Source organism: Trichomycterus rosablanca, chromosome 7 (genome assembly GCF_030014385.1).
Source record: "Trichomycterus rosablanca isolate fTriRos1 chromosome 7, fTriRos1.hap1, whole genome shotgun sequence".
Classification (NCBI taxonomy): domain Eukaryota; kingdom Metazoa; phylum Chordata; class Actinopteri; order Siluriformes; family Trichomycteridae; genus Trichomycterus; species Trichomycterus rosablanca.
The window spans coordinates 12,090,022-12,112,074 of NC_085994.1; the positions used below are offsets into that span (position 1 = coordinate 12,090,022).

At 37.8% G+C, this 22,053-nt stretch overlaps 1 protein-coding gene and 2 long non-coding RNA genes across 4 annotated transcripts in view; 1 reads left to right on the forward strand and 2 right to left on the reverse strand.

Annotated features, from left to right (window-relative positions):
- Window positions 1-940: 940 nt before the first annotated feature.
- Window positions 941-3,100, reverse strand: LOC134317683 (uncharacterized). Its single transcript, XR_010013258.1, has 3 exons — window positions 2,994-3,100; window positions 1,271-1,371; window positions 941-1,157 (listed from the first exon to the last, which is right to left on the reverse strand). It is a non-coding gene; the product is annotated as an uncharacterized LOC134317683 (long non-coding RNA).
- A 2,329-nt stretch (window positions 3,101-5,429) lies between these two features.
- col2a1a (collagen, type II, alpha 1a) overlaps window positions 5,430-22,053 on the reverse strand; it is a 29,170-nt gene continuing 12,546 nt past the window's right edge. The window contains exons 20-53 of the mRNA XM_062998990.1: window positions 21,720-21,818; window positions 21,561-21,614; window positions 21,347-21,454; window positions 21,180-21,233; window positions 20,998-21,096; window positions 20,771-20,824; window positions 20,532-20,630; window positions 20,374-20,427; window positions 20,231-20,284; window positions 19,591-19,644; window positions 19,339-19,392; window positions 19,186-19,230; window positions 18,975-19,073; window positions 18,594-18,701; window positions 18,421-18,474; window positions 18,254-18,307; window positions 18,112-18,165; window positions 17,966-18,019; window positions 17,232-17,339; window positions 17,057-17,110; window positions 16,920-16,973; window positions 14,786-14,947; window positions 14,563-14,670; window positions 14,233-14,340; window positions 13,144-13,197; window positions 12,919-13,026; window positions 10,430-10,483; window positions 10,185-10,292; window positions 10,037-10,090; window positions 9,821-9,928; window positions 9,073-9,361; window positions 8,792-8,979; window positions 7,804-8,046; window positions 5,430-6,814 (exon numbers count right to left, since the gene is read on the reverse strand). Coding sequence (XP_062855060.1) covers window positions 6,668-6,814; window positions 7,804-8,046; window positions 8,792-8,979; window positions 9,073-9,361; window positions 9,821-9,928; window positions 10,037-10,090; window positions 10,185-10,292; window positions 10,430-10,483; window positions 12,919-13,026; window positions 13,144-13,197; window positions 14,233-14,340; window positions 14,563-14,670; window positions 14,786-14,947; window positions 16,920-16,973; window positions 17,057-17,110; window positions 17,232-17,339; window positions 17,966-18,019; window positions 18,112-18,165; window positions 18,254-18,307; window positions 18,421-18,474; window positions 18,594-18,701; window positions 18,975-19,073; window positions 19,186-19,230; window positions 19,339-19,392; window positions 19,591-19,644; window positions 20,231-20,284; window positions 20,374-20,427; window positions 20,532-20,630; window positions 20,771-20,824; window positions 20,998-21,096; window positions 21,180-21,233; window positions 21,347-21,454; window positions 21,561-21,614; window positions 21,720-21,818 — 3,198 coding nt within the window. The 3' untranslated portion in view covers window positions 5,430-6,667. The remainder of the gene's footprint in view (window positions 6,815-7,803; window positions 8,047-8,791; window positions 8,980-9,072; window positions 9,362-9,820; window positions 9,929-10,036; window positions 10,091-10,184; window positions 10,293-10,429; window positions 10,484-12,918; window positions 13,027-13,143; window positions 13,198-14,232; window positions 14,341-14,562; window positions 14,671-14,785; window positions 14,948-16,919; window positions 16,974-17,056; window positions 17,111-17,231; window positions 17,340-17,965; window positions 18,020-18,111; window positions 18,166-18,253; window positions 18,308-18,420; window positions 18,475-18,593; window positions 18,702-18,974; window positions 19,074-19,185; window positions 19,231-19,338; window positions 19,393-19,590; window positions 19,645-20,230; window positions 20,285-20,373; window positions 20,428-20,531; window positions 20,631-20,770; window positions 20,825-20,997; window positions 21,097-21,179; window positions 21,234-21,346; window positions 21,455-21,560; window positions 21,615-21,719; window positions 21,819-22,053) is intronic.
- LOC134318187 (uncharacterized) lies at window positions 7,796-15,353 on the forward strand. 2 transcript variants are annotated; one of them, XR_010013344.1, is made up of 7 exons: window positions 7,796-8,249; window positions 8,326-8,405; window positions 8,862-8,956; window positions 9,084-9,397; window positions 10,051-10,130; window positions 14,568-14,705; window positions 14,788-15,353. It is a non-coding gene; the product is annotated as an uncharacterized LOC134318187 (long non-coding RNA). The 2 variants fall into 2 exon arrangements; XR_010013343.1 differs by having other exon boundaries at window positions 7,796-8,074; window positions 8,280-8,405.

Here is a 22,053-nt window from a genome sequence, read left to right on the forward strand (position 1 = left end):
ATGTGCAAAAATCATGACCTTTTTTTCAGTCGCTTCGTTGAGCGTCGGTTTATTTGGAATATGTATTTATAGCGGTATGTTCTTTTCACATTTCATGTTGTATGTTAGGTAGTTTGTGATTAAATACATACTTTAAAGTATTGAATGAACTACTGTCAGAGGTTTTATTGCTCCACCGCAAGTCAGAGGTTTTCACACTGCTGTCTTCAGCCTTGCTGTCAATCAACTAGAATTAACGTGTCAGATTTATTTGTAAATAAATCCTAATACAGGACATGCTCTTATTCACACACTAGTTTAAGGTTATTCATCTCAGCTGCACTACCATTTACTTTCAAGAATAGATTTACCTGGAGACCTGGGGAATATGGTTCCCCACATGTATATCACTGTGTGTGTAATTATAAAACACTACAGTGATGCTGGTGATGTATTTAACTGTTGTTATTATGTAGAACAAGTTTAACCTATAGACCAGTCCATTATACTAACAACACAGGGGGGAACACATTTACCTGGAGACCTGGAAAAAATGGTTCCCCACATGTATATCACTGTGTGTGTAATTATAAAACACTACAGTGATGCTGGTGATGTATTTACCTGTTGTTATTATGTAGAACAAGTTTAACCTATAGATCAGTCCATTACACTCACAACACAGGGGGGAACAGATTTACCTGGAGACCTGGGGAATATGGTTCCCCACATGTATATCACTGTGTGTGTAATTATAAAACACTACAGTGATGCTGGTGATGTATTTACCTGTTGTTATTATGTAGAACCTGGGGAATATGGTTCCCCACATGTATATCACTGTGATGATTCTTTTTTTTTTTTTTATGCAAACTACAGGCACACACACATTTTAAGAACAAAATATCTGTATTAGAAATTAGTGTTAAACTAAATTATGCATATATTACAATTATGCAAATATATAATAAAGAAATCCACCTCAATGCAAATTAAAACTTAAATACATATTTATAGCTTAATAGAAATATATATATTTTTAAACGAAATAAAATAAAATCTGGGATGGTGCCCTGGGATTGACTAGCATCACATCCATAGTGCACTCCTGCCGTACGTCCAGTTTCCAGAGGAACAGTTCTGGATCCTCCACGGCCATGACCAGGATAAAGCAGTTACTAAACAGAAATGAATGATTAATTTACTATCTACTTTTTAAATAAACTAAAAGAGCAACATAAAATAAAATACAGCAACAAGCAAACTTTTTAGAAATAACATCCCAGTTAACCTTGGTCTAATCTTCAGTACATGCCGGACAATGAAGGTCTTCCTCTACTGGTGGGTTGCCAACACATGACTGGTGGTACCATCTGTCACATCCATCACAGGCTATAATAGATAGATCACTTTATTAATCCCAGAGGGAAAGTCAAGGACATACATATATAATAGCATGGTGCAATGAAAAAGCCAATAAAATTAAGGCATTATTACTATTTCTTTGGTACCACCAGTCATGTGTTGGCAACCCACCAGTAGAGGAAGACCTTCATTGTCCGGCATGTACTGAAGATTAGACCAAGGTTAACTGGGATGTTATTTCTAAAAAGTTTGCTTGTTGCTGTATTTTATTTTATGTTGCTCTTTTAGTTTATTTAAAAAGTAGATAGTAAATTAATCATTCATTTCTGTTTAGTAACTGCTTTATCCTGGTCATGGCCGTGGAGGATCCAGAACTGTTCCTCTGGAAACTGGACGTACGGCAGGAGTGCACTATGGATGTGATGCTAGTTAATCCCAGGGCACCATCCCAGATTTTATTTTATTTCGTTTAAAAATATATATATTTCTATTAAGCTATAAATATGTATTTAAGTTTTAATTTGCATTGAGGTGGATTTCTTTATTATATATTTGCATAATTGTAATATATGCATAATTTAGTTTAACACTAATTTCTAATACAGATATTTTGTTCTTAAAATGTGTGTGTGCCTGTAGTTTGCATAAAAAAAAAAAAAAGAATCATCACAGTGATATACATGTGGGGAACCATATTCCCCAGGTCTTCAGGTAAATGGGTTCCCCCCCTGTGTTTTTAGTATAATGGACTGGTCTATAGGTTAAACTTGTTCTACATAATAACAACAGGTAAATACATCACCAGCATCACTGTAGTGTTTTATAATTACACACACAGTGATATACATGTGGGGAACCATATTCCCCAGGTCTTCAGGTAAATGGGTTCCCCCCCTGTGTTTTTAGTGTAATGGACTGCTCTATAGGTTAAACTTGTTCTACATAATAACAACAGGTAAATACATCACCAGCATCACTGTAGTGTTTTATAATTACACACACAGTGATATACATGTGGGGAACCATATTCCCCAGGTCTCCAGGTAAATCTGTTCCCCCCTGTGTTGTGAGTGTAATGGACTGATCTATAGGTTAAACTTGTTCTACATAATAACAACAGGTAAATACATCACCAGCATTACTGTAGTGTTTTATAATTACACACACAGTGATATACATGTGGGGAACCATTTTTTCCAGGTCTCCAGGTAAATGTGTTCCCCCCTGTGTTGTTAGTATAATGGACTGGTCTATAGGTTAAACTTGTTCTACATAATAACAACAGTTAAATACATCACCAGCATCACTGTAGTGTTTTATAATTACACACACAGTGATATACATGTGGGGAACCATATTCCCCAGGTCTCCAGGTAAATCTATTCTTGAAAGTAAATGGTAGTGCAGCTGAGATGAATAACCTTAAACTAGTGTGTGAATAAGAGCATGTCCTGTATTAGGATTTATTTACAAATAAATCTGACACGTTAATTCTAGTTGATTGACAGCAAGGCTGAAGACAGCAGTGTGAAAACCTCTGACTTGCGGTGGAGCAATAAAACCTCTGACAGTAGTTCATTCAATACTTTAAAGTATGTATTTAATCACAAACTACCTAACATACAACATGAAATGTGAAAAGAACATACCGCTATAAATACATATTCCAAATAAACCGACGCTCAACGAAGCGACTGAAAAAAACGTCATGATTTTTGCACATGCGCGTTAAAGGGGAAACAGGGGGAACTGAATTCTCCGTAACACCTGTTCTAAAATCTGATTGGCTGAGCCGCGTTCGAAGCCGTTGTAAAATCCCCGATATACGCACACCTATGACCACCTCACATCATTCCATATTAATACGTCACTGAAAAGAAAAAGTGAATGTTATGTTCGCCCTCATGTTGCCTAGCAACACTGTTAACGAACTACCTGGGGTCGTGGAAGAATGCTTTTTGTAAGTGTTTTTGTAAATAAAAACATTTATGAATTGAACATTGTTGTATTTTATTATATTTTATGTAAAAGCAATAAGCCACTCGAGACCTGCTATGATTTTATCATGGGGAAAGACGTTTTAGGCACTCTGCTTTTCGAGTCGTGCCAAAACAACCTTCCCCGTGATGAAATCGCAGTAACGCACGGTCTCGAGTGGCTTATTGCTTTAGTATTTAATGTGCTGTAATTTTTGTACATGCCTTATTTCCCCAATATATTTAATACACGAAGTAAACAGTACTTCATTCATTCATTGTCTGTTTTACCAGAGCTTTATCCTGGTCAGGGTCGCGGTGGGTGCAATTCACTGGGCAAAAGGTGGGAACTACCCTGGATAGGCTGCCACTTCATTACAGGGCAAACACACACGCGCACACACAGTGATAGCAATATTGTATCTCTAGTTAACCTAACTGCATGTTTTTGGATTGTGGGAGGAAATCAGACCACAGGGGGAAAATTCAAACTCCACTCAACCCAGGTCGCTCCACCTGGGAATCAAACCCATGACCTTGTTGCTGTCAGGAGACAGTGCTACTCACTGTGCAGTTCTAATAAACAGTAATTGTGTATTAAAATGTTCATTGGTTTGTTCCATAATTTTACTTCAAAAGCCAACTAAACTTCTGCACAAGACTCTACATGTTTAACTTATTCTATACTGATACCAATGTACCAACAGACTTGACTTCATATAACAAAAGTTTGGTTATAGTGTAGTTTTATAACCCTGAACCCCGGATCTCAACCATAGTGGGCTAACACTGTGCCACCCAGGTGCCCTACTCATCAAGATACCTATATGTTTCTCTTTATTTTTTTAGGGTTTTTTTGTTTTTTCTCTGTAAACCATGTGGTCATCGCCTTTTTTAAAAGGGAACACAGGTCATTAATTCATTTATTGTCTGTTTTACCTTATCCTATTCAGGGTCACAGTGTGTCTGATTCACTGGATGAAAGGTAGGAAACACCCCAGACAGGTCGCCAATCCATTACAGGGCAGGTACAGACACAAACACAAACACAAACACAAACACAAACACACACACACACACACACAGAGCATTTTAGTAGCTTCAATTAACCAGACTGCATTAAATCAAATCCAGGACCTTCTTGCTGTGTCTGGAAATGCATGACGTTTGCAGCAGGTCATAACAGTAGATACTTGTCATAAAGGAATTGAATAATTCTGAGACTTGTCTTCTGAGTAGTCATTAAAAATAGAAATTCAGTTGTGTTGAATTTGAAGATAGTTGTGTTGAGCTGTTTGAATTGATCATGTTTGATTGGTTAATTGCAAACAGCTGAACATTTGTAAATGTTGCTAATAAAAATTAATTAAATGATTTGGATTGCCACTGTAGTAATATAGATTGGTATTTTTCTTGACAGTAACCGTGGAGCAGTACTGTGGGTGCCACAGAGCCCCTGTGTCATGTGACATGAGTTTAAACCTTATCATTAATATCCAAGAGAGGCATAATTTGTCTTGTGTTCATGTAGGTGTCCTACTAGTAAACAGGTGTCTTTCCACCTCCCAAAAATATAAAACATGGATGGGTTACTGTAAATTGCTACTATATATTGATTACTATAAGTTACTATACATTTAAAAAAGTCAGTGGGGAAGTGTGTGATTCCCTGCTATGTGTTTACTGGAGCATTGGAGCCTTCATAAGCAGGATTAAGTAGTGATCAAAGGTAAACAAAATAAATTATTACTGTTGTAATCACTTGTACTTCTATCTTTTTGCTTTCTTGCTATCTTTTATATCTTCCTTTTATATTATAGCTGAGTAATAATATGACTAACCAAAATTGTATCTCTAAAACAAGTTAGTTAGTTTGAAAAGCAAATCATCTGGCTCTTTTTATTTTTTTAAATATAAATATTTTTCCTGCTTGGACCGAGCAAATGTTTAACAAGGTCAGACTAGCATGTATTCCCAATCTCATTGGGCATTTAATTCCAGTAAGACAACCAATACAAGACAACCATACCCTAAACACACACAGTTTAGGTGGACAAGGTTTGCTTAATTGTAAATACCTAATTAAATAAAAACTCAATTGAAATACGATTTCATGGTTCCTTGTTTATCCTTTATTTCCAATTTACATTAATTAAAATTGTAACAAAACCAGAATGAAAAAAAGAAAACAAACAAAATCTTCATAATAATATTAATTATAAAAAAATATACACACCCTCACACTAATGCACACATCCTGTTCCGGACACACGGTGTTATCAAAGCTGAGTTTCCAGCTCCTTTAAAAAAGCCCCTCCTTTACGTTGAACATGTTGGTTACTCTGCAGGGTCAGAGCAGGCTGTATGATTTGGGTGAGGCTAGCTGAGACAGGATTTGGGGACTCCGGGAATAATGACTGAAATTTAAACTAATAGCACCTTCTGAAGCTGTTCTGGACCAAGCCAGGGCCTGTCCTTCTCTCTTAGATCCCCCAGCTACTGATGATGACTTATCTTAGGTTTTTCATTGTGAGGTAGCTTTTCTCTTAAAACAAAGATAATAGAAATGAACAAAACCAGAAATGTGGTCCAAATTTATTTTACTAGTTTGGAAAGGGACAACACTTCCTAAATGGGCAGTCAAGGGGAGAATACCGTAGTACACTGAAAAAAACTAAAATAAAACTGCACTTTCCAGAAGATGTTGGTGTGCATAGCTACACACTCTCTCTTAGACAAACACATATAATTGTGAAAAATATATAAATCTGGCTGTTGCAGAACAGACCTTTACAACTAAACCAAGATTTTACTTTATTATACACAGTAAATAGTAACTCCCACCCTCCCCAGTTTGAACATTTCACAATATTTAGCAGAATGTGATGTTTTTACTGAGTCACAGTCAGGAAGCAAAGGGGGGCTGAGTGGGACTGGGTGTGGTTCAAGATGATCTTGGTAGGAGGGGCTTCTTTGGTATCCAGCAAAAATGTACCCAGCTCTAAAGCACCACTCGCACCTGCTGAATGTGATGACATCTAGCCATGTTTCTGCTCTTTTTAATGCACTCGTTTAGTCTTGCACACTGGTTTCTTCCTCATCTCAGCTCCTATTAGGAGGAAACGCTTTGCTTTTAGGGAAACATGGCTGGATTTCAGAGGGAGAGACTTACGGGCCAGTGCTGCTTAGTGCCGGTCTCCTAGGCACTAACACGAACAACACAACTTCATCAATTTTCAATTTGGTTTCCTTTACTTCCGTATTTCATTATTTGGAGAATGTTATTGCTTCTTGATGGAGCTATTGCTTATCGTTTTCATGTCTTACATCGTTTTGTTTTTGTTTTTTTACAAGAAGCAGACTGGTCCAATGTCTACTCCAAATTCTTGGTTAGGTGAACCGATGTCCATGGGAGCAACGTCCACGATGGGCAGCCTGGATGTCTTCTGAGTTTTGTACTCAATCACAGTCTTACCCCACTGGCCTGTGTGTTTCTGTAAAACAAAAAAGAGAAGTCACATTAGTGGATAGAATTAAAATCCTTACAGATTCACTTTATCTCTGCAAAGCCTCCATACAAGTACCCCATATAAGACCAGGGTCTTTTCTGTTTAAAGTAGGAGAGATCAATAAACTTAAAATTTAAAGACAAACTGACAAATTAAAAAAACCAGATTATATCTAATATTAAGATATAAATGTTTGGTCCTCCTTTTCTCAAATTTTCAGGTCGTTTCAACAGTACTAGCTACAGTATTTCTACCACAACTGGTCATGGTAAGTACAATCCCAAATTACTTCCTATTTGCCACATACATGACCTAAATTAAAGTGTATTTCACAACTAGGTAGTGTTCTGTGTATCATATGTAAACAATATCATAAGTCGATAATTAAATATTCTGGATAGGTTTGCAAGATACAGAGCTAACTAGTTCTATAAAAGTGTAGTAAATTTTGGTTGTTGCTGAGTTTTTATTTATACATTACAAATATTTAAGCTGGAGATAAAGTGTATATTAAACTGATCCCCACGTAGAGGTTATAATTGATCAGGTCCATGTATTTTGGCAACCCCTAGATATATATTGTCATAGTTTTAGTTAGTTTTGTGCCTGTTTGTTTAAACATGTATTCTGAAATACAGTTGGGCCCCATCAATTATATCTAAAATACATTTAAAATAGCACTATAATACATTGGGAACACTGGCCTAATTTGATGCCAGAACAACTGACCCCTATCTGAGGGAGTCCTGTGGTATCTGGTCCTCTAACTTATGTAAATTAGAGGACTGCTGATTTTAGAAATACTGTATTCTATGTATATTTGCCAGTGTTCTGACCCTAAAAAAAGCCAAGTTTAAAGAAATATACTGATCATTGCACTTATCCATTCATATTTTAATATAAATTTTCCATGTAAGACATTACTACTTGTATGAATGTGTTATTCTGCTTGAGTTTAGGTATTTAATTCTCACCTGACAACCATCCTCCAGCACACTGTATGTGAATCGGCTGTTGCCCTCGGCTCTGATTTCAACATCGTTGGAGCCCTGTAGCAAAAGTGCCTTCTTCAGGTTACCAGTGGATTCGTCCATGTAAGCCACGCTGTTCTTGCAGTGGTAGGTGATTTTCTGAGAGGCATCGCTAGACAGCAGTCTCAGGAAATTCATCTGAATGGAAGCCATATGAGGAGTCTGGCTCTTGTCACCATAACTGAACTGTATTAAAGACAAAGAAACACAGAGGGTTGTTATTTCTGTTTATAGAAAGAAAACTTATACAAAGACAGAAAACTGTAGGACTAATCATTTTCCATGTCATTTGTGTGTGTCAATGCTTGCTAATTTGGGAGACACATTATGAAACAAAAGAAGTTCAGAACCATGGAGAGTAAAATAGGAACAAAGGCTTGGAGAGCACAGTAACAAAAATCTTTCCTTTTCTGTCAAAGTTTATTCTTATAGGTGAGCATGTGTGACTGACATCCCTTTTTCCAGACTTTTACAAGACATCTATTCAAGACCATGACTGTCTCTGCTAAGCCACACAAGCAAACCCAAACAATGGCACAAACACAGTGAGTGTTTTTTTAGCCTTACATGTACAGTATATACACCTGTTGGGTTAGCTTTTGCTGACTAGTTTGCTCTCAGCCATTTTTCAGTATTTTATTTGCTAGTCCATCTAGGACCATCTTTGATAAAAGCTATGCAGAAGGGTCTAACAAGGCTAAAGCCTGCACAGGTTTTGCTCAGAATGTGGTACATTTTAAAATGTTAGCAATTATTTACATTTGACTCAGATGAGTTTGAAATTCAGCAGTGCCATTTTCCATACTTCTACAAAGTGATCAGGACCCTGTCGTGGTCACATAAGAGCTTTTTCTGTTGTGAGTTATTGTTTCTCCTTTAAGTTCATTTATTGATATGAATATGAACAAATACATTCAAGTGTAGTACTTACATGGAAACCACCGTTCATGCTCTCTCCAAACCAGACATGCTTCTGACCCTTGCTCTTGCTGCTCCACCAGTTCTTGCGTGGGATGCTGCGTGTGCTGGGATTAACGCATGTCTCTCCAGTCTCCATGTTGCAGTAGACCTTGATGGCATCAACGGCGCAGCCAAGGTTGGGGTCCACCCAGTACTCACCTGTCAAAAACAGTCATAAATTGTCATAAGATTGCACAGGCATCAAACAGATACATATGCATGTAATTTCCACTATTCTTATTTTATCATTACCGCTCTTCCAGTCAGGGTGGCAGAGTTTCAGGTCACGGCAGGAGCGAGCAGGGTTCTTGCGAGAGCCATCAGGGCTGCGGATATCCTCAATCTGGCTGTTGATGGATTTCAGAGTGGCATCAACTTCAACATCATGCTGTCTCAGATTGCTGGAAGCCTCATCGGCACGCATGTAACGCAGGGGATCTGGGCCCTTCTCAGTCTGACCAAGTCCAGCAAAGGCAGACATGTCAATGCCAGGGCCTGGAGGACCAGGGGGACCAGGGGGTCCAGAGTTTCCAGGAGGTCCCTAAAGAGAGAAGCCACAAAAGAAGAAATATAAAATGTAAAACAATTCTTGTTGTTTTCTATTATTAGTGTATTACTCTATGGCCAATGACCATAACATTTCAGTCCATGCCCAGCCTGAACACGGCTAATTTGCTGACCTTTTGGCTATCTGCTAACATTACCACTGTAAAATCATAGTTATTATGATATATAGTGACATTTGACTATCACTAAAATGTGATGATTAATATAAAGACACAACCACCTATAGCCAGACTAGCCCAGTAGCCAAATTGTCTAGCATCCCAAATTTCATAGTGCATACTACATAGTCTCAAATTAGTAACAATTCCAGTGGCAGTGGACCAATTTGACATCTTATAAAGCTGAAAGTATTAGTATCAGATTAGTGGCACTTCTTTCCAGACAATACTTTTGTTATTAAGGCAACTACTTAAAACCCAAAAAACATACTCACAGCTGAACCAGATTCTCCAGAGCGTCCACGAGGTCCAGGGGGTCCGATGGGTCCAGGCATACCATTTGATCCATCCTTTCCAAATGGCCCACTGGGTCCAGGAGGTCCCTATACGTGAAACAATAATTAACTTAATATGACTTTTTATGTGTTTTAATGATAGTCTACCCAAGCATCTTATCAACTTCATAACAATTCTAACAAATCAATTCTCACCTTGGGTCCACTAGGTCCGGAAGGTCCAGCAGCACCCTGGTCACCAGTAGAACCCTGCAGAACAAGAACAAAAAGTTTGGGTTAAGACATCATGGTAAAGCTTTATTTTGAAGAAACATGTCAAAAATATATGAAAGTGTAAACTTACAGGAGGTCCAGGAAGACCCTGCAGACCAGTAAATCCTCTGTGTCCCTTCTGTCCTCTCTCTCCAGCCTCACCAGCCTCTCCCTTGTCTCCACGAGGTCCTTGGGGTCCCTAAAGAAACCCAAATGTTTAATATAGATATCACAAGAATATAGATCTGCAGCACTACCTTTGTGTTATCAACTGTAAGGAATTAAATAAGGGTTTTGATAATAGATAAAATATTGTGCTATTTGAATTGTACTTACAGCCATGCCTCTAGCTCCAGCAGGTCCAGGAGCTCCAGCAGGTCCTTGGGGTCCCTACAAAATAAAAAGAAAGTGTAATGGATTAGCTACATCATCTTTAATAAGGAGTACAAGCAATGACAAAGCATGCAAACATTCTGAACCAGTTTATGAATTCCAAAATTTAAGTCCACTGCTTCACTTATTTGAAATGGTTATTCATTTAAAAAACCCCATTTTCAGAAAAGTTGGGACGTTTTGTAAAGTGCAATAACAAGAAGAATCTGGAATTGGTAATTCTGTTGTTATCTTATTTGCTTGATGAAAGTTAATACAACCCCTGGCAAAAATTATGGAATCACCACTCTTGGAAGATGTTCTTTCAATTGTTTAATTTTGTAGAAAAAAAAGAAATCACAGACATGCCACAAAACTATCATTTCTCAAACTGTCAACCCTCTGGCATTAAGAAACAATAAAAAAAGAAACAAATATAATAGTTGTGGTCAGTCACAATTGCTTTTTTTTAGATCAAGTAGAGGAAAAAAATATGGAATCACTCAAATCTGAGGAAAAAATTATGGAATCATTAGAAAACACTGCACCATTATTACTTTGTTGCACCACCTCTGGCTTTTATAATGGTTTAAACTCTATGAGGCATGGAGTTAACTAATGACAAACAGTATTCTTCATCAATCTGCCTTCAACTGTCTCTTGCTGTTGCCAGATCAGCTTTGCAGGTTGGAACCTTGTCATTGACCATTTTCTTCAATTTCCACCAGAGATTTTCAAATGGATTGAGATCCGGACTATTTGCAGGCCATGCCATTGACATTATATGTTTTCTTGAAGGAAAGTTTTCACGTCCTTTGCCCTATGGCAAGATGCATTATCATCTTGAAAAATGAAGTCATCATCACCAAACATCCTTTCAACTGATGGAATAAGAAAAGCGTCCAAAATTTCAATGTGGACTTTGGCATTTATTGAAGACCATCTCCCCTGTGCCTTTACCCGACATGCAGGCCCATATCATCAACAACTGTGGAAATTAACATGTTTTCTTTAGGCAGTTATCTTCATAAATTTCATTGGACAGACACCAAACAAAAGTTCCAGCATCATCACCTTGCCCAATGCAGATTCGCGATTCATCACTGAAGATCACTTTTATCCAGTCACCCACAGTCCACGATTGCTTTTCTTTAGCCTACTTTAACCTTGTTCTTTTCTTTTTAGGTGTTAATGGTGGCTTTTGTTTGGCTTGTCTGTATGTAAATCCCATTTCTTTTAGGTGATTTCTTACAGTTCAGTCACAGACATTGACTCCACTTTCCGGCCACTTGTTTCTCATTTGTTTTGTTGTGCATTTTCTGTTTTCAAGACATATTGCTTTGTTTTCTATCTTGATGCTTTGATGTCTTACTTGGTCTACCAGTATGCTTCCCTTTTACAACCTTCCCATTTTGTTTGTACTTGGTCCAGATTTTAAACACAGCTTACTGGGAACAACCAACATCTTTTGCGACATTCCACAATGATTTATCTTCTTGAAGGAGTTTTATAATCCTCTCATTTGTTTCAACTGACATATCTTGTGTTGGAACCATGATTCATGACAATCTGCTTTGTGCAACAGCTCTCCGAGGTGTGAGCACTCTTTTTAAACTGAAGAATAATTAGCAAATCTAATCTGCTGCAGATGTTTTGTTTTTAAACTGCAAATTACAGAGTGATTCCATAATTTTTTCCTCAGATTTGAGTGATTCCATATTTTTTTCCTCTACTTGATCTAAAAAAAGCAATTGTGACTGACCACAACTATTATATTTGTTTCTTTTTTTTATTGTTTCTTAATGCCAGAAGGTTGACATTTTGAAAAATGATAGTTTTGTGGCATGTCTGTGATTTCTTTTTTTTCTACAAAATTAAACAATTGACAGAACATCTTCCAAGAGTGGTGATTCCATAATTTTTGCCAGGGGTTGTAGAAAAGATTTCCATGTTTTTACTGATCACTGTATTTTGTATATAAAACACATTTAGAATTTGATGCCTGAAACACACTCCAAAAAAGTTGGGACAGAAGCGTGTTTACCCCTGTGTTTCATTATCTTACTTATTAATGAGACTTTTTAATGGTTTGGGAACTGAGGACACTAACTGTTGCTGCAGTTTTAAAGAATATTTGTTTTTTTTGCTTGATATGAGACTTCAGCTGCTCAACAGTCTGTGGTCGCCATTTGTCTGATGCTTCTCTTCATGCTGCATCATACATTTTTAACAGACAGATTTGGATTTCAGGCAGGCCAGTCAAGCACATGCATTCTGTGTCTATGGTTGTATGCAAGTCACCCATACCATGACCACTGATACACCCCCATTCCATGACAGATGGTGGGTGTGCCCCTTCCACTGATAACAGTCTGGACGGTACTTTTCATACTTGACAAAGTGAACTATTTAATATAGATTATTATTATTAGAATCAGTTATAAAGTACTTACATTCTCTCCTCTGTCTCCCTGTTTGCCAACTGGACCAGCGGGACCAGTAGAGCCAGGGGTACCTGGAGCACCAGGAGCACCAATAGGACCAGTGTTACCACGCTCACCCTGTAAATGACACATTTGTTATTAGTAAGCACCAAGTCTTAAACTTGAATTAGCTTGCTATAAATAATAGCTGTTTAGAGCAATATTATAAAATAATAAAAAGGGAGGTGTCTTCACCTTCACACCAGCAGCACCATCTCTGCCAGGAGGACCATCAGATCCAGGATTACCCTAAAACAAAGAAGGTTAAAAGTGGCTGTCAGAAATGTAATGTGTCATAAGCATGTGTGGAACAAGCAATATTATGTTTTGTTCTATATTAAATCTTGGTTAAGACAAAAATTCAGGGCTGGCTAAGCAAGCTTACTTAAAACATATTGCTAAAATCAGGCTCTCATGCAGACTTGTGCAGTGGCGTGGTTTTTTGTTTTAATTCTGCAAAAGCTTTGTAACATGGCTCAGCTGGTAAATGAGATCAGCTGAGCTATGTTGGGGTCTTGTCCTTCTGCATTGCCATTTTTTGCCGGCAATATACATATCACGGTTTCTTTTTTACAGATTTGCCAGTTCCTCTGACTGGCCAATCTGCTTTTTTGGTGTGGTTGGGGCACTGGCTTGTGTTTAGGGTTCCCGACTTTCCTTTTATCAGAGAACTGACATTGCAGACAGCCAAAGCAGCCTCTCATATTGTGACAACTAGTTTCCAGGTCTGCGCTGTCCCTTTTTTAACCACTTTCTCCTTTGCAGGCTGTGGATGTTTTTAGTTTTTCATTTGTTACTTTATTTTCGTTATTTTGGCCATCTTATTTATTTGTTAGTGGCTTTTTGGCCACAGTATTGTTCAACCTTGATCAAGCATCTTGCACTTGGATTGATTTTTCATTCAAAACATGTTATTAAAGCGTAATCATGTGAATATTAAATATTGGTTAGGTTTAATGGTAAAAAATGTATTGTGGTATTTAGTCAAATTTTTTAATAGACCCAGTCAAACAGTATTATGATATTGATCGATCTCTCATTATGGACTCGCAATGTAATGTATTTTTCAAAATTATTTTCTATCATTATCTAGTTTTTCCCTTCCCATCTAACCATTGTTAGTTCCCACCATTTAGCTAGTTCCACCCTATTGCACAGCAGCTACTTTTCTAGGAGAGTAAAAGCTCGCACATGCTTTCTCCAGGACACATAAAGCCAGCCACTGGCTCTCTTTTCAACCTATTAGCCATCCAGAATTGTATTTTGATCAGGTGTAGTCTTTACCTCACGTCCAGTTTCCCCAGCTGGTCCAGTCAATCCAGGGGGTCCAACAGGTCCAGGGGGTCCACGGTCACCAGCACCACCTGAAGCACCCTGTTTACCAGGCTCACCCTATAACAGATACAATTTAAGAATCATTAATCACTTAATATATCAATTTACCAGGATTTCAACCAATATCTATATCTTATTTAATTGGGAACATACACTATTATTACATTATACATACTTTGTAAAAATTGTAATTGAACAATTTTATATTACAGTAAAAAGCACTAGCTAGTTGTCAGACTTTATGCATTTTCTAGTGAGTATTATGACTTGTATACTTACACCAGGTCCGGGAAGACCAGGGAAACCTCTCTCACCACGCTGACCAGGCAAACCAACAATACCACGCTGACCAGCAAGACCAGCAGGACCAGAAGGACCATCAGGACCCTAAATATCAAGCAGGAGCAGCCAAGAGGAGATAAGTAATAAGGCATCTGATGTCTACAATATTAAATGACAAAACAGTAGTAAATATGCTTTGATTAATGAGTTTGATCCTTACAGAGGGACCATCCTCTCCAGGCTCTCCCTTCTCTCCAGGGGATCCAGCAGGTCCACGGAGGCCAGCATCTCCAGGTCTTCCTGGGGGACCAGCATCACCACGAATACCCTTAGGACCATCTTTGCCAGCAGGACCAGCTGGACCAGCAGAACCAGGGTTACCCTAGTTAAGAAAAAGTCAGAGAAGAAAACTAAATAAATACATTAAGAAAACTGTGTAAGGAATAAACATAAGAATGACACTTCTTAATGTTTTAACTGTGCATATGCAATTTCATTGGGCCGATCAATGTACCTGAAGGTGGGTGCTATCTGCCCCCTTCTGAATACTTGTGGTCACAGATGCCTAAGATTAGTTAGAGGAATTCTGAGCTTCTGTAATCCTGGCCATGAATAGCTATGGCATTTCATGTCATATGAATATACTAGAGCAGTGGTTCTCAAACTGTGGTACGCGTACCACTGGTGGTACGTGAAGCAGCATGAGGTGGTACGCCAGATAATCTCGGAAAAGTAATTACATGGACCGAAAAAATAAATCATTTAATAATTATAAATAAAAAATAATATGAAACAAAATGTGTAAATTACTAATAAAATCTGTTTCAAAGTTCTTATAATTCTGTTTTAATAAAATCAGTTTAATTAAAACAAGTTGTATTTAAACTAATGTGTTTTTAAAAATATTCGGGGCTACGCAGACACCGTACTTCATTAAGTCTATACTTCACGTTCGCAGTTTCCATCTCGAAATTTCCGAAACGTTATTAGTAAAGTTATCAGTAAAGTTATCAGTAAAGTTATCAGTAGCTCTCTCGCTTTTGTCAGAGCAGATCTGTGTTTGAATCTCACTGATCTCGTTCCTGACATCACCAGGCTGCTCCGCTAAACACGCGCACTCACTCAAATCCGAAAACACTTTCAGTATCGCGGAGAATGAGCGAGCGACACACACACACACATGCACGCATACACACACACACACACACACACAGAGAGAGAGAGAGAGAGCTAGTAGTATAATGACAAATAATTCAGAAATAAACTATAAACTTGTTTAATTAGGTTAAATCTGATTATTTTATTGTGCTTATGTTTTAAAGCAGAATCAAACTCAGTCACATCTTTGTACAAGAAAGGATTTTTCTAAAACTTAATGAAATGCAACCAAAGTCTGTCTCCTCCCTGTAGTTTTTTGCCTTTTGAAATTAATCTTTCTTATTTAAGTGATGTTTGAATTAGGCCTACATTTAATGCAAATTTTATGTTAATATCGGGGATGTCTTATAGTTTACCTAGCAGCGCGAAGATTCACTTTTTGAATGGCTCTTTAAAAGGAACCAAGCCAAAATATCCGGCTCCTGTCAAGAAGCCATAATTCCCATCACTGCCTATATATATATATATATATATATATATATATATATATATATATATATATATATATATATATATACATACAGTATATACTGTATATACACACACACACCTAATTAATGTGTGCTATATGTGGTTCTGTGATGAGAGACATAGGTGGTACTTGGAAGTTTTGGTTTGACAATGGGTGGTACTCGGTCAAAAAAGTTTGAGAACCACTGTACTAGAGATATCTTCTTCATCTTCTGTATCTTCTTCTTCTTTTTTCTTCAGCTGCTCCCTTTAGTGGTTGCTACAGTGAATCACTTATCTCCATCTTGTCCTGCCCTGAACTTCTTCCTCTATCACACCATCCACCTACATGTCCTCCCTCACTGCGTCCATAAACTTCCTCTTTGGCCTTAATCCTCATGCCTGGTGGTTCCATCCTCAGCAACTCTTCTCCGAATAGAACTCTCATCCTTCCTTGGCACATGCCCAAACCCTCTCAATCTCTCCTCCCTAACTTTGCCTCCAAACATCCTGCCTGGGCCTTTCCTCTAATAAACTTGTTCCTAATTTTGTCTATCCTCGTCACTCACAACGATAATCCCAGCATCTTCATCTCTGCCACCTCCAGTTCCCTCTCCCTTCTTTTTTCAGTGTTACTGCCAACAACATAGCAGGTCTCACAGCTGTCTTGTAAACATTCCCTTTCACTCTGGCAGGTCCCCTTATACCCTTTTATGTGTAGTAAAATCTATCTAGTAAGTGCTTACATTGGGGCCGGGTGGTCCAACTCTTCCAGCAGCGCCTGGGAAACCAGTAGCACCCTGGAACAGAGAGCATAACATTAAGTCTAATTCCAACACATGCACACAAAAGTTTTTACACTTTATCAAACACAATGACTTACTGGGGCTCCCTGTGCTCCACGGGCTCCTTTAGGTCCAGTTACACCAGTTGGGCCCTGAAATCAAGCAAATATATGTTAGCAAAGGAAACATAAATCAAAATTGAAGACAGTATTTATAAACAATGAAACAAGCTCTATTAATATCTAACTATATATTTAGTCAAACATTACTCACAACTGGGCCAGGTGCTCCAGATGGTCCTTGAGGTCCAGGGGATCCAGCATCTCCTTTCTGACCTGACTCTCCCTGCTCTCCTTTAGTTCCAGGCTGGCCATCAGCACCCTGATTAAGAACAGAACAAAGGTTATATTCAGCTTATTGCTTCTCTTTACTGTCATTGTGTGTAACCTAGGCACTAAACAACTTGATCTAAACCAAGTTTTTTTCTTTGTATAATGTCTCTGTTAACTCAAATTCAACTATAACTGTAAATTAGAAAAATTATAAAGCTTGTACTACTCATCAGCTTATTAGTAATAATAAATAATGGATGTTATATCTATATTTAATCTGTATTCTAGTTCATGATTTATGTGCAGATATTCCAGTCTTGATTTGTGTTTTTCATTTATGGCATTTAGCAGATGCTTTTATCTAAAGTGACTTACAGTGTGGGCAATTGTGACCCAACAGTGGAAATTTAGCAGTGGTGGGGTTTAAACCAGCAACCTTCTGAATACTAGTCAATTACCTTAATGTTAAGCTACCACTCTCCTAGGAGGTCATACTATTCTAAAGTTTAGGTTTTATGATTATGAATATAATTCATAATATTATTGTTGATTAAGGAGAATACATGATTAATCATTTCTTATATGCAATCACTCTATGCAATCTTATATGCAATCACTTATATGCAATCAGTTAGTTATCTAACATTTATAATTATATCAGTAAAGTCTACTCACAGGGGGTCCAGCAAAACCAGCAGGGCCAGGAGGTCCAACCTCACCACGGTCACCCTTGAGGGAGAAAAAAAATATAGTAAATAAAAGCAGAGATAAACCATAAAAACAGTGTCTAATAGTACCGCAGTCAAACTCATCATACTTACAGGAGCACCACGAGCTCCACCAGGTCCAGTTGGGCCAATAGCACCATTTTCACCCTTAGAGAGAAATGCAGTAAATATATTTATTAGATAAGAATAGCTAGGTATCAATAAGCAATCTTTCAAATCTTTATTAGATTCTCACCTTAGCTCCATTGGGACCAGAAGGACCAGGTGGACCAATAGGACCAGTCAAACCCTACAGTTATGAGTATTCCATGTTTAGAACAATAATATACAACATTCACACAAGAATTACTAAATGATTTAAATAAAATAGCTTAATCTGGGACATTTATGTGTAGCACTCACTCTTGAGCCATCTTTGCCAGGAGCACCCTCAGGTCCTTTCTCTCCAGTGTCACCCTATTAAAGAACAAATAATTCAGGTTAGTTGATCAATCAACAACAGCAACATTTTAACCAAAAAGTGTACATCTCATACACCAAAGATACATTTTAAATTTAGACGATTATCTACTTACTCTGTCTCCCTTGGGTCCAGAGATACCAGCAGATCCTCTCTCACCAGGCATACCTTGCAGTCCAGGAGGACCCTGAGCACCAAGAGCACCAGCTGGGCCAATCGCACCCTATATTATAGGATAAAAGCAACATAGAGACAACTAGAGATTAGAAAATATGCACTAATAGTCATACAACTGTATCAATAGATTAGATACAATTATAACTATATATAAGTGGGATTGTTTTCTTTTTTCAATACATTAAAACATTTTAAAATTTCACTTGTGTACTATAATTGTTAAGTCTGCACTGGTAAGATGTAAAATTTGTCATATGAAGGAATGTGAGTAATGCTGAATAGCAAAAAATTTGTCATGAATAGATATCAGTGATCATACCTTAGGTCCATCAGTTCCAGGAGTTCCAGGAAGTCCTCTTGGGCCCTGAAGACCCTGGGCACCTGCACTTCCTCTTTCACCAGGGAAACCACGCTCACCCTGTAATAGATGTGTACAGAATTAGATATGGAACATGGTAAATATGGAACAACAATGGCATTGCATGGCAACATGTGTATTACAGTCATGATGCTAAAAGATAGGAACTCACTCTGGGTCCAGCTGCACCAGGAGCACCGCCCTCTCCGGGAACACCCTGAGGATAGATAGTAAAAAATAATAGGTTAATACAAAAATGTTATTACCCAGATAAAAGTGGATTTAACAAAGCAAGACTGCAAGTACAGTATGGGGTAGTTCTCACCTGGTCACCTGGTTTGCCACTCTCTCCTGGGGATCCAGCAGGTCCAGGCAGACCCTGCATAGGAATTACATTAAAAAGTTTAATTTTAGTATTAAGTATTATTACAATAATTGGAACAACATAACAGTAACTGGAATCACGCATGATTTTCACATATAATTAACACAGTGTATCTACCAAAAGGTGTTTATCTGGCAAGATTGTATAAATGTATGTGATTTTTATGTGTGTATGTGTTAAATAAAGTTTTACCTGGAAGCCAGATGGGCCAGGTTGTCCTTGTTCACCCCTCTCGCCAGCAGGTCCCTGAAAACATTAACGTGGTTATTATACAGATATGCTAAACAGCACCATTGCTCTATTTTCTTCAACCTAATACATTTATAAACTATTAACTGTTAACCATTTTGTTATATATATATATATATATATATGTACATTTAAAGTGAACTATGATGTGCTCTTTGCTGTCTGTACTGTGTGTAGTCTTTTTTAAGAGCTAGCATTTGGCTTGGCAGGTGTACCCAGCTTGCCCCATTATGTTAAGAAAAAAAGCATGTTGTCTATAGACTTGCATTTAAAACTAGCAGCATTTTCTGAATAGATATTTGTTTTAAGGTGGAACGTAAAGCATCCAAAAGCAATTTCATGATGCCATCTGAAAATCATCATTTTATTTCAATCCAATGAGCCAAAAAACCAACACATGCACCTCCAACAGGGAAATGCACCAGTGTCCAAACCGCATTTAAATTAATATGAGCTAATGAAAAGCATTTCATGGTCTATTTACCATGTAACTGAGAAATTTATTTAATGATACATTGGTAAACCCCTCAAATATAAGGTCAATTTATAAATCATGCATTATGTTTAATTAGGCAGAACTTACAGCAGGGCCAGAAGGACCAGCTGTTCCAGTCTCACCATCTTTACCGGCCAAACCCTGAAAACAGACAGAAACAGAATCCATTTATAATCATCTATTTAGCTCAGTTGAACAAAATTATACACTAATAAATAAGGATGACTTACTCTCAGACCAGGGCTGCCAACAAGTCCTTTCTCTCCAGGTTTGCCACCCTCACCCTAAATGTGAAAGATACACAGGTATGCAGTGAGATCCAACACTAAATTACTCCAAGAAATTAATTACCAAAATAAGAGTTTTAGAAGGTCATGTTGATAATTACATTAGCTCCTTTAGGTCCAGGGAATCCCATCACACCAGGCTGTCCACGAGCTCCCTGAGGCCCAGGGGGACCATGGCGACCATCCTCACCAGGGGCACCCTATGGGGTAACAAGAAATATCATACCACTGATTAGTTTTTTTTATTATTAGCTATATACATGATTATGGAGTTTGCAACCTAACAATATCAATACAAAAAGAATATAGTTTATGTCTAAGACAATTCTGGGGTACTTACAGTAGGGCCAACTTTTCCTTGGGGTCCAGAATCTCCAGGGCGACCAGTGAGACCCTATGACATTAAAGAAGAGACAAATGCAATATTTAATGTGTATGAAAACCCATATGACTGATTAAGAATTGTGTTAATACTAAATATATGAACATCTTAATTTAATACAATACAGCAGATTAGAGCTGTTCTGATCTGCCCAAAAAAATCCTCTAAATAAAGTTCTTAATTACTCTTGCTCCAGGAAGACCAGGCTCGCCAGGACGACCAGGATCTCCACCAGCACCTTTTGGTCCAGACAGTCCTGGAACACCACGATCACCAGGTGCACCCTATTAAAAACCACATAGATAAGATCAGCGTATAATACTGACATGCAAAAAGTTTTATCCAAAATTTCAATTAGTTTACCCACCTTAGCACCAATAAGACCATCCTGACCTGGGAATCCACGGTTACCAGGAGCACCCTACAAAAGGAAATCATGTATAATAAGCTATGGGGTGTAACACAGATGGTAGTTTCTTCTTAGATCTATTTGCAGTACAGCAATGTTAACCCAGGAATTATTTTAAGACTCACTCTCTCTCCAGGGGGTCCAAGAGGGCCAGCAGCACCAGGTTCTCCTCTAGGTCCTCTCTTACCCTCCTCTCCAGTTGGGCCTGGAACACCCTGAGGTCCTGCAACACCCTATTTAGATGGAACCAAAGAAAACTCTTTTAGCAAACACATTATGGAATTGAGTAATAATAATAATAATAATGGCACAACAAAATATACTAATTATTAAACTTACACGCTCTCCTTTAGGTCCAGAATCACCCTTAAATCCTGCAATACCAGGGTCTCCCTGTTAAAATAAAAAAAAATAGTTGTTTTTTTTATTTACAACAATCAATGTGCACAACAAAAGTAATAGAATTAAACATATTCTGAAAATGTGATTAATACTTACACTCTGACCCTTGGGGCCTAGAGGTCCGGTAGCTCCCTGAGGTCCAGGTGGGCCACGGGGTCCTGGAAAACCTGGGGCACCAGCAATACCAGCGGCACCCTGAAGAGAAAATTAACATTTTATTAACATTTGCTGTGTCAGATCTAATAAAACAAAGAGAATCTAAGCAAAATTATTAATAAATGTTAAGTAAAGGGTAAAATCTAAATTTATTTCAATTATACTAAATCTTATACTGCATGGTGTATACTGCACTAAAGTGCACATCATCAAAGTGCACATAGGTCTAAAGTTGGAACTTAATTTGTAATAGTGAAACAGCATTTTCAGTCTA